This window comes from Diadema antillarum, unplaced genomic scaffold (genome assembly GCF_040938485.1).
Source record: "Diadema antillarum isolate AM-2024a unplaced genomic scaffold, OU_Dant_1.0 seq00001508_RagTag, whole genome shotgun sequence".
Lineage (NCBI taxonomy): Eukaryota > Metazoa > Echinodermata > Echinoidea > Diadematoida > Diadematidae > Diadema > Diadema antillarum.
In genome coordinates, this window is record NW_027272242.1 from 650,346 (window position 1) to 662,185 (window position 11,840).

General features: G+C 37.9%; 1 protein-coding gene across 2 annotated transcripts in view; it reads right to left on the reverse strand.

The window, feature by feature from the left end:
• LOC139710197 (casein kinase I-like) overlaps nt 1-11,750 on the reverse strand; it is a 91,747-nt gene extending 79,997 nt beyond the window's left edge. The window contains exons 1-2 of one of the 2 annotated variants that reach the window (XM_071622128.1): nt 11,693-11,750; nt 1,303-1,992 (exon numbers count right to left, since the gene is read on the reverse strand). In XM_071622128.1, the coding sequence (XP_071478229.1) occupies nt 1,303-1,480 (178 nt within the window). In that variant the 5' untranslated portion in view covers nt 1,481-1,992; nt 11,693-11,750. Of the gene's footprint in view, nt 1-1,302; nt 1,993-4,212; nt 4,497-11,692 lie in introns of those variants that run through there. The other variant, XM_071622129.1, reaches the window with a different exon arrangement.
• Nucleotides 11,751-11,840: the final 90 nt, after the last annotated feature.

Consider the following 11,840-nt stretch of genomic DNA (forward strand, 5'->3'; position numbering starts at 1 on the left):
CCCATGTAGTGCTATCATATAAAGCAAACAGAATTAAAATTGGCTCATAAATGACAGAGAAGTAGCAAATTGAACATTTTGATCACACACGGACGCACAGACAGACAGACAGACGGACGGACAGACACACGGACACACACACGTACGGAGCCCGTTTCATAGTCCCCTGCTCGAACTCGTTCGGCGGGGACAACAAAACTTTTCACTATTTGCCATATCACATACAGTGCTCACCTGTTAATTGGGAATTGCTGTAGCGGTAGCCCCGCTCAAGTGCAACAAAACTTGATGTAACAATTTTTCACGTGTTATTTCTGCCATTTCATCAGAACAATAAACAAATTTGGCTGACAAACTTCCATTGTCCGTCATTAATGTCTAAAAAAAAGTAAGTAAATCCCTAGAAATAATCACAGGGATTTCATTTCTTTCCCAAGGGTTATTTTCTAACCAATTCAAGATAGATTATGCTGATTGCACAGTCTAAACATTTGCCGTTACATACTGTAGCAGGAGCATCATCAGCTTCTCCACATGCACCTTCAGTGCGACACGGAGAGTCACCTTCCCCATGTGTGGCCCACACTCTCCCTGTTTGTGCATACACGTAGTACACGAGTAGTGTACAGACAGTACAAGGAGGAATATATGAGAAAAATGTGTTTCTTGCAATCAGTGTTGTCATAATGTGTGTTTATGTTAAAATTAGCAGTGCTGCCTTTCTCCTCATTGATAGGGTCATAGGCATCACGACTTGATACAGTGTATGAACTGTGAACTCTAAAAAGGGTTTTTTTTTGTGGATTGACTGAACGAAGATGTCTGCTGGATTTTCCATAGGGAATGCCTTCTTCACCTCAAATCCGTATAGCCTTTGTGCTTGAAATATAGTCGACACATGTGTGCATCTATTTCATTTACAATAATGCAACTTATGACTAATTCATTGATTCATATATTTTTGTAGAAGCTTTGTCTTCGCTTCATGACATTTTATTTCTACAAATTCTCCTACGCAGATAATAGTAGTAACCATCACTAGTACTGTTCAGTATCAAAACTCTTATGTTGACACATCACTTACCTGATATACACATCAAACATGTTCATGTTCAACAATTTCAATAAGATGATAAAACTGGGTGTGTGATTGTGTGATTGTGTGATTGTGTGATTGTGTGATTGTGTGTGTGTGTGTGTGTGTGTGTGTGTGTGTGTGTGTGAGTGTGCGCATGCTTGTCTGTGTGTTGTCGTACACAAATTCAATGAACCACAGTCGCAAACCCTGATATCTGTACTTACCAAGTCTAAGTTCACCAAAGTTGCCGCATCCGATTTTCTTGCCCACCCTGAAATTAGGTCCCACCATAAGTACTCCTGAATTGGATGGGTTAGTGCCAGTTCTCGAGCTCGAGACAGTCCTCGCACTGCTCTTCTTGTTCCGGTGGCGATTATCGTCATATCTGTGTGTCCCACTCATCTTGCTGCGCTTGTTCCCAGACTCCCTGTGCGTACTTCCAGTTTTCTTCACTTCCTATCTGTACATGCGAACACACACATCAAAACTAGCACCTTTTTTGCCCTGCGACTAATATAAGCAGTAGAGGCAGGGAAACATGGATAAAATACAATGCAATATTCCAACTGACTCAGTGTTACTCCAAGGTTATACTCCTAAAGGTACGCAGAAGCTGTATCACTTATAAATGTTGTATTCCACAAATGCTTTCACCGTTTGTTGGAATGCATATTTGTTATTTCCTTGTTGTCGGTGTTGTTCTTCAGCAGGTTTCTTTCTCTTTTTTTTTTTTTTTTTTAGTTTCCACTTGTGGATCAATTACGAGGCAAGATGGGTTGATTCCTTTGCGACGGGACGGCTGGACACCTGCCTGATCTTCACGCCGGCGTGTGTGATCCACTTATCACCTGAAGGGTCCGTCCATTTGTTACGCCACCATCTAGCACCGGGTTTTGTAGTCAGATCAACAGCATCTGTGTGGCAAGCACAAGCATACAAACAGATGTGAGACACTGCATGCTATGCTATCACCTCACATGACTGAGTGTTATGGCTGACCATGGACACACACACACTCCATGGCATGCATTATGTGTGGTCTTCTTTACAGTTTATAATTTGTTATCCTTTTTTAAAGAATTAAACGCCACTAGATATTTCTCACACCACAAAATCAGAGATGCTTCCTCCTACTGTATAGGACCCAAGGTAAGGCGACTTAAATCAATGCATTCTAGTGCACACTAATTATAATAGCGTACCACTACTTTGACTTATTCTGATAAAGAATATTGTGACAAAATGTGACTTTCTGGTGGTTGGAAATCTAGTTTTTTTCCCCTCTTTGTGAGGGGCAAAAAAAGAAGAAGAGAGAAGCTTGACAGGTGTTGAGCATGAGAAAGGCCCTTGAGAGGTGAGTCTCACTCCAAAGGCGTGAGACTTGGTAGGTCCCCAAAATTGTTACTACTGGCCCGATTTTAAAATATAAAGTTTATAATAAAAAATGCATGGGAGATCATTATAAGCTATTACATACCAACAGATTTTGACCAGATGTGTATTTACATCACAAATTTCTGTAGTTTCGAAAGAAACTTTGGACCACTTGATTATCAATATCATTCAGCATTAGGGAAGAAATATCACTGAAAGTTTGCATAGCATATGTTAAAAGATGATGTGTATAATCATTATTAGCTCCTTCTCCGCCAATTCATATCAATACAAAATGAGCATGCAATCTTACAATTTGCAGACTATAGTAACAGCAAAAAGGAACAACAGTCTTACATGTGGAACAATGTTTTGAATCAAAACTTGCTATAGGTACTATAACTAGGGAATATAATGCAAGAAATCTGTGATACTAAATCATATTTGATCTTATTAGACTAACATCAAAAGAATGTCGCATCACCTCCTAGGGTCTGCGCTAGGTAATAAGTTTAACCGGTAGATAGCGTAATGCCCTGTGATTAATCATGGGTCACCAAATCAGTGGACAGACAAGTATACATGTACTTGTACATCAGTCATCGTCTAAAATAAAGGAGACACAGGAGAAGGCTGAGGCATAATACCTGTATTGACAGACATGATGCATGATATGGATCAGTGTGTGTGTGTGTGTGTGTGTGTGTGGATAACTGTATGCACTTCACGAAGCAATCTACAAAAATTAAGTAAAATTAACAATGCCCTTTCGGTGTGTTTGGATACAGAAATCAGTTTTCCCAATCACCCGACTGGACAAGTGGGTTGATACTTGTAACCCACATTGTAGCTGCTGGTCTAATTACAAAGCTACGTTTGTAGTTGGCAATTAAATGTTCCAGTACCACATGCAACCAACACTAGCATATTAATCAGCTAAGAATGGAAAGTATAATGTAATTCTTAAAAACAGCAATGAAATAAAGTAACAGATTGATGAAAATTTGACTAACTTGAATCAATGTCAACAGAGTCATGATTCTTTGAATACCAGTGCATCAACAACAAATCCAAAGGGAACTGAACAAGAACTGCATGGGTCATGTAACAGTAGCATTACTTGCCTAATTAGAGACTCTTCACGATGAAGAATGCATTCACAATGTCACAAGTAATTGACTAAACTGATTTTCACAAGAGGCATTTTTTTTTTTGCCATGGCTGTATTCAAGATGTTGTGCCAAGACAATGTTTTCTTGCACAGTGTCCACAGCAGGGGACATTAATTTCTGCATACAAAATAATTAAAGTGAAAAAAAAAACAAAACAAAACAAAACAAAACAAAACAAAACAAAACAAAACAAAACAAAATAAAACAAAACTAGAATTATCACTGAAGGTGATTAATATCCCCGCCCCTAGTGTTGCTTTATAGTATGTGATCATACAAAATAATTAAAGTGAAAAAAACAAAACTAAACCCCAGAGGGTGTGTCCTTCTGTAAACAAGAAGAGAGAAACCAATATGAAAGATATGTTTACAGTGAAATGACAAGGACAACAACATGGACATTTAATACTGATCATTATTCTGCATGATCTACAGACAACGAAATGGAAACTACTTCCTTTGCATACAATGTACGGTATATATCTCTATCTCTCCCCCCCCCCCCCCCCCATCTTTAAGAAAAGAAGAAGAAGAAAAGATTGTGTCACTGCCTGTATTACTACATTATATTTCTTTGGGGTAAATCACCTGTTCTATGCTCCACGACACTACAGTTGCTTCCGACCCAGGAATACATGTTACCTGATGGGAGACATACTAACGGCATCCCTTCTTGTCTTCCAAGTGGCTCAGTGACTTTGAGCATCTTGCCTGCATCGCATGCACACGTCTACATCACTACTATTTTGACACTGTCTCTCTCAACAGTGTTCTATCACCTTATAAATCTGTAGAATGAAGACAACAAATAACTTTCCACGCCAGAATTTCTGTTTCCAGTTGGACACAATGTACGTACACACTTGATACCACAAGACCATATTCCCAAGATAGACTAAGAACGAATACATACTGTACATGTTGAAATTCAAACACATCCAATGTACATAATTGACACTAGTGTGACAGTCTCTCACACACAGACTACATTGTGATTCTTTTGTGGTATAACATGGCAACATCCGCACCTGTGCTACCCTGGTGGTAACTACTGTATGACCCCTGCAGCTCGGTACAATCGGGGACAAAAAAGAAAATGGTGTTTTTGTCTTTCCTACAGTTGACAGCTTAATGTGTCAATCTGAGATTACATGGCAGAAGTACAACTAGTCCTTGCTAAGTTACAGACTACATGTACATATATGGCTATGGTGTCTAGACCAAACCTGGTGGGTAATGTGCAGTTAACAGTGTAATGTATGTGGGCTCTCATAAAAACCTTTGTGTACCCTAGACACACAAAGATGGAAATACACAGACAGGAAAAGCTCAGTACCCCCACGGTTATGAATACAATGAGTACACAACTGGAACTAGTGAGTGGGCAAAAATCGCTCTTTTCCTGTTATATATTCTACTCCTTATCCAGAACAAGAGTGTGGCGATTACAGGCCACCAAGCTTTGCATGGAAGAGAGGGAGAGAGAGATCATGTCCCACTGACATAAATAGATTGGTGATTCATAAACATTCTCTCTTCTCTGGATCAAATTCAATTCAGGTTTACATGTAACTGGTTACCAAACCTCCCAAACGGTGCACACGATGACTAATGCCCCGCTAGAAATTGTGGGCCACGCCGGTCAACACACCCACGACAAAACAGTTTGTTTGTTTGCTTGTTATTTTAATAGGAGATACTTAATTTTGTACAGCTTCCTTACAAAGTGCTGGGTACTACTATGTATACTGTGGATGTAGTGGCTGCTCAAGGCTTGAGGGCATTAGAGATGTGCATTGTCCATTGTCTTTTTCTCTCTATCTATTGGTAACTCCATACACTGTAACTATGCATCTCCTTAGGGTAAAAGAGTTCCCTAATGCATAGCGAGTGTGCCAGTTAAGGCCACTCTACATGTTTTACTAGTCACATGCTATTGGTCAAGCTTGAATTCCCATACGTCACATCTTTCAAGTAGTGCTTAGTCTCTTGACACAGCCATGAGCAACATGTGAACAGAATAAAATGAAACAACCACAATCTGCTTGTTTTTGGATGAAAATATGAATTCTTGCTACTGACACATGATACATTATTGTTGGATAGCTGATCACGAGAAATGTACACTGCACATGCAAGTACCTGGTATATACAGGTGTACTGTAGTTCCTTATTTTGCAAGAGAAATGCTAACAACAAATTAAATACTGTACATTCCTAATTTGTTAGACAGATTAGCTTGTCAGCTGCAGCAATTCACAGCAATTCGCAAAAACAGTAAGTTCAGGTAAAGATGGTGCACTGATACATGCAAATGAACAGTATGTATGTACAGTGTATCTTCCACATCTCTACATTGATAATTCTGAATGTGGTTTCTGAATACATAAACAATGTTTTCTGTTACTGTCATGAATGACTTAACTAAATACAGGCACTGCAGCATCCGGTATCATAAAATGGATTGATATGGATACTAAATACAGTTTGCAATGCTTATCCCACTGATGTCAACAAAATGTAGCTCTATGATTAGCAAACTGCCCACATGTATACATGCATTGTATACAACATCAGTTTACAAGACATTACGGCTAGAACAGATACTGTTATTGTTATGGATACCTTGTCGGCAAGGGTACAGTGTACTGTTGTTTTCGTGTGGGTTTAATTTTCGTGAATTTTGTGAATCACTATTGGACAGCAAATTTAATACACAAAAATGGCACCGTATGTTCAAAGGATAATAATGTACGAAAACCTCAGGGTCAAGTTGCAAAAACAACATCTTGCAAAAATGTCTGTGACCTCCTCATTTGCAAAAATATCTTAAAATGCAAAAAATAACAGCTTACACAGTACCATACTGACCGTCACACATGCTCCTATAATATGGCACTCATATACTTGTGCTCACAGAATGCTTATTTATGTAGAGCATTACAATTTCAATTACTACATGTAACATAATATTTCAACCTTTCAGCCATAGCATAAACATCAAGAGTTGAGAATATTACTTACACCTTTCATCCCAATAGTTTTACCATTATTTTGATCCTAATTTACTAGTCTATTGCAGTAATATAACCAAGCATGTAACCATGACCACAGGATGACCATACCACTCCACCATGTCTGGACCACATGTTGGACTTTTCTAGTACTTTACTCTAAGAAACTGACAACCACAAGCAAATGTCTTGACAAAGTAGTCATGCAAAACCAAAACTTGGTAGTCTCTTAGCAAAACATAACAAAACAGCAAAGCACAGAATATGATTTCATGGCATGTGACACACGATAAATTTGCTATTCAATGATGCTGCTGTTTTGCATGACAAACCCTGTGTTTACAGTTTCTGTTTGCAATTGCAAACGTGATCATTAGGGCATCTGTAAAGGTTTAGGGGAATTTCAGAATGCACTAGGACGCAAAAAAGAAAAAAAAAAGAAAAAAAAAAAGAATTCAGGGTAGGAAAGCATGTAATGTATCCCATAACTGAGATTTGAGAACATCCTCCCTCACAATTACCATGGTACATACACTATACATTTATGTACGTGGGTCTATCATGTGATATCCCTGTACAGTAAGTACCAAGGGAAACCAGAACAGAATTGTGCCTTCACTACCTTTGAACATCAGCAAGGTGTCTGGTTTGTCCTTCATATAAGAGTATGGAGTATATCACAGATCAAACCACTGTATCCCCCTCCCCTCCTCCTGTCATCTGTCCAGACACAAAATTTTAAGCACAATGTATTTAGCAGTGGCTACATGAATGTCTGAAAGCAGTCTTGTACAAATTATTTTCTTTACTTTCATTTCTGGGCAACCACAATATGAAATGTGATGACTTGCCTGTATATGCCTAGGAAGACGAAGCAAAGTTATTATCATTTTGTGTTTGTTTTGTGTTTATGTGTGTGTGTGTGTGTGTGTGTGTGTATGTGTTGATTCATCTACACATACATGGAAGTCATAGTTTTTCATGTAAGCTGTTGCTGAATGCTGTAAATGATATTCTCCCTTTCAATACTTTACTAATCTATGACGGTGATCCCTAATTTGTTAAAATGATTTAAATCCATCTTTATAAGCATTGAATACCAAAAAGTGAACCAATGTCACAATTGTACATTGGCAATTATTTTGAAAGGGGGCATGATTCCACATGAGACACACTAATAATGAATTGCTACATACATGTATGTAGGTATGTGTGTAAAGCAATCACAGTGGCTCAAAATACAGCCAACTTGAGAAGCAATGCTACTCAGCAAGTTCATCTACTTTTAATACATTAAATTGCATATTTGGAAATGAGAATTAAGACACAAACACCAATAAACAAAAGAATATCTTGATGGGGGGGGGGGGAACACAAAATCTTCAGAAGGCCAAATATCTGCACAATGGACACACTGATCACTCCTTTTAACTAAAATTCCTACAGCACTAATGGAGCACTGCATGTTGTCATTCTAGTTCATTATCATGCAGGTCTATGTAAAGTCACTGAAAAATTTATTGGGAATCAGGCAAAGCTAGCACACAGTGTGCCTAATTATTGAAGTGTACCTGCCTCGACTTTTGTCTTTGCCTTACATGTATTTCACATGCACCATTGTACATGTACTCTGTTTACTGTACCTTTAACCCTACTAATCCCAGAAGCAATCTTAACTTACGAATGGAAAATACACCAACCAATCATTAAAACTTACAACATGATGGAAATATCTGTAGATCTGATTATTATTTTGATACTGATGTCACTAGAAGCTGTGGAAGCAGTTATCACATGAACATTTTGATCATGACAAATGGTACAGTCTAAACACACAATCTAATTTGCATTTTATATTTTTTCCAAAATATTAGTACATTTTAGCCCTGTTCAGCTCCACTGTCTATACTTGGTCCTGTTTCATATGCTGCTTGATTTATTGTATATAACCATGTACACTTGTTGTACCCTAGCACAAGAAAAGCCAAAAAATCAGTGAAGCAGTCTTAGCTACCAACCGCAATTCTGTGAGCAGTAGTTTGTAGTCTACATTCATGTTAGGCTGCTCCTGCTTTTCAAACCAAACAATCTTGTCAAATCACTTTTGATTGTTTGCAGAAAATGTGTTATCACAGCTTAAATCAGTATGATGATCCAAATCAAAGCGCAATAAGCATTATATTAAAAGTTCTTCATACCATTTTGAAATATGTTACAAGTTCAAATGCAGCAGCAAAAGGGCAAACTTGTCAGCATTCCAAATGACATGCATCCTTACTTTTATACAGTGTACAGACAGTATCTAAATGGTCTACATACAAACAACAAAGCACACATTGTACTAGGAAACCTATAAAGAGAACGCTACACTTTAAGGACAAGTTCACCCTCATAAACATAAGGATTGAGAGAATGCAACAATATTAGTAGAACACATCAGTGAAAGTTTGAGGAAAATTGGACAATCGATGCAAAAGTTATGAATTTTTAAAGTTTTTGTGTTGGAACCGCTGGATGAGGAGACTACTACAGCTTGTGAGTCATATGCGTACAACAGTATAAAGAAAATGTAAAAGAAAATTCAACATATTTTCACTTTTTTCGCATGATAAAAGAGCACTTGACTTGACTCTTTCTAAAGGCAGGGGGAATAATATTACCCATAACATTTGTCGGTAACGAGTCACGGGAATGTGTACTTTTTTCAAAAGATGGAATTTTGTGAAATTCTCTTTATATTTTCCTTATATTGTTGTACGCATGTGACATCCAAGTTATTCATACACTGCAGTAGTCTTCTCATCCAGCGGTTACTGCACAAAAACTTCGAAAATTCATAACTTTTTAACGGATTGTCTGATTTTCCTCAAACTTTCAATGATGTGGTCTACTAATATTGCTGCATTCTCTCAATCCTTATGTTGATGAAGGTGAACTTGTCCTTTAAAATGGATTGCAATACAGTGGACTCCCATTATAACGAAGTCCTTGGGACTGGCAGTTTTCTATCATTATATCGAAATTTCGTTATAATCGAACAAATAAACAATAGAAATACATAGAGCGGATAATGTTGCCGCCATAAATGACAAATAGAGTTCTACTGGTTATACTTTCACTCGCTACTCTTCATATGTGCAAGCACATTTGTATGTAACAGAGATCCATGAGCACGCCCCATGGAAATGTATCAATGTAACACAATACAACAGATCTATTTCTTAATGTCATGAAGTGTGCCCGGCCCCTTGAAACCCTGAATTGCATGAATTTTTTGATCAATTCTTAGGTCCAGCTTAATATCGTAAAATGCAAATTAACAAAGTCTTATAAGTTTTAATAGTAGGGTAAGCCTACCAGTATTCGGTCACCTACCGCAATTCAGTCATTTATCACTAATCACAAGCCAGTAAGTATACTGTCACAATTAATGTTGTACATGCAAATCACATCATTTCACATACTGGCACTGTCATTCACAACAGGAAAGTCCCTTAGTCCCCTCCAAAAATCCAACCAAAATCCCAAATTTCGCCATAAAAATGCAAAAAACTTTTCCAAAGCACACATGAATGAAACCCAGTTTTAAGAGTCAGGGTTGCCGAAAAGGAGCTAAAAATAACAAATACGAAATAAGAAATACGCCATTTTCTTGCGTAATTTTTCACTTATCACAAGCTCAGTGTGATGGTATGCGCAAAAACGCAGAAGAAAAACAAAATGTCTGTACGTGCCCGTGTAATGTTCAGGGGTTGAATGCAAGTGCCGACTTGCCAGAATTTGGTCACGAACAGGCGTCGCAATGTCCCCGATGCAATTTTGTGCCAACAAGGTACATCGTATGGTGCGGCGCATTTTTCAGTCATCTTGAATGCACATTGACAAATATATTTGTAGGAATATCGCCTGACCGAATTCTGATCGCGTTGATCGTATTCTGGGGGATTATCAAAGTGATGTTTATTATATATTTATTTTGGGATTTTGTGAAATTCCACGATGTACTTCAAAACATGATATATTCGCGGCGCGAAATTTTTGCGAATTGGAGCCGATGGCCTTTTTCGTGGCATGAAATTTTCGTGAATTGTCACTGGCGTTCAATGCATATAGTGTAGACAAGAAATTTTGCATGCATTTTAATTTCGCGAATCTTGGCGATCGTGAAATTAAAATGCACGCGAACATTCCTTGTTTTACAGTATTTAACAAAATAAGAATTGAGATAAAAGAAATTTGATATATTTAGAATACATTTTTGTAGATATGACTTTGGGCCTAGAGTATTTCATAACAATAATACCATCATTTTAAATTTTGAAAATATCGCAGAAATGACTGAATACAACACAATGTAAAGTAGTTTAGACAATCAATCCAGCCCCTTCAATCTTTATTAAGATTCAAAATGTTTTTGTCTTACCATAAAAAGGTACAGTAACATACCTAGGTTCTAGATTTCTAACTAAATTTTGAAGTGCATTTGACATTCCTAATTGCTAATTGGCCTTTCTAAATTTGTTACGTCACTCACTCTCTTGCGTCAGGTGGTTTCATGTTAAAATTCAAAATTCAAGAATGGGAGACACCTCAGTGCAAATATTGCCCAGACATAATTTAGACATAAGACTTCCACTCTAGAGAAATTCAAACTGAAAAGAGTGAAATTTTTACACTCATTTTGCGCGTAGCGTACAAAAGCGGTCGGTGCAGTGGAGAGCTCTTAAACTCCTTTCTCGCCGAGCGAGAATACACGCTGTTGGATGGTCTCCGAGTATGACCAGCTGAGTGAGCGGGTTGCTGCTGCTCAACCTGCTGTACATCGCAGCGCAATTCAAGTGCCGAGGCCCGAATGCATGCATGTTGCTTGTGTTGGCCACTTCCTGTTGCCATGGGCGGTAGACTGATCAAATATACCTGCTTTATGCGTACAAATACATCAGATCATAGTGTAAATTGTTGAAATCCGACATCATGTTTCTACTACTTGAATTCAAGGAAGCTAAAATATCAATGCTTTCAAATTCTGAACATTATAAACGATAGTACGTTACCTGAAAGTATAATTCCTCCATTGAAAATCACGTACGATTCATCGACCCGTTGTTCGTCTAGTTCACAATTACGTCACTTCCGGCATACGATCCTTATTTTCATGTTACTGCGCGTGCGTGAAGGCTGATAAAAATGGCCGCTAATTTT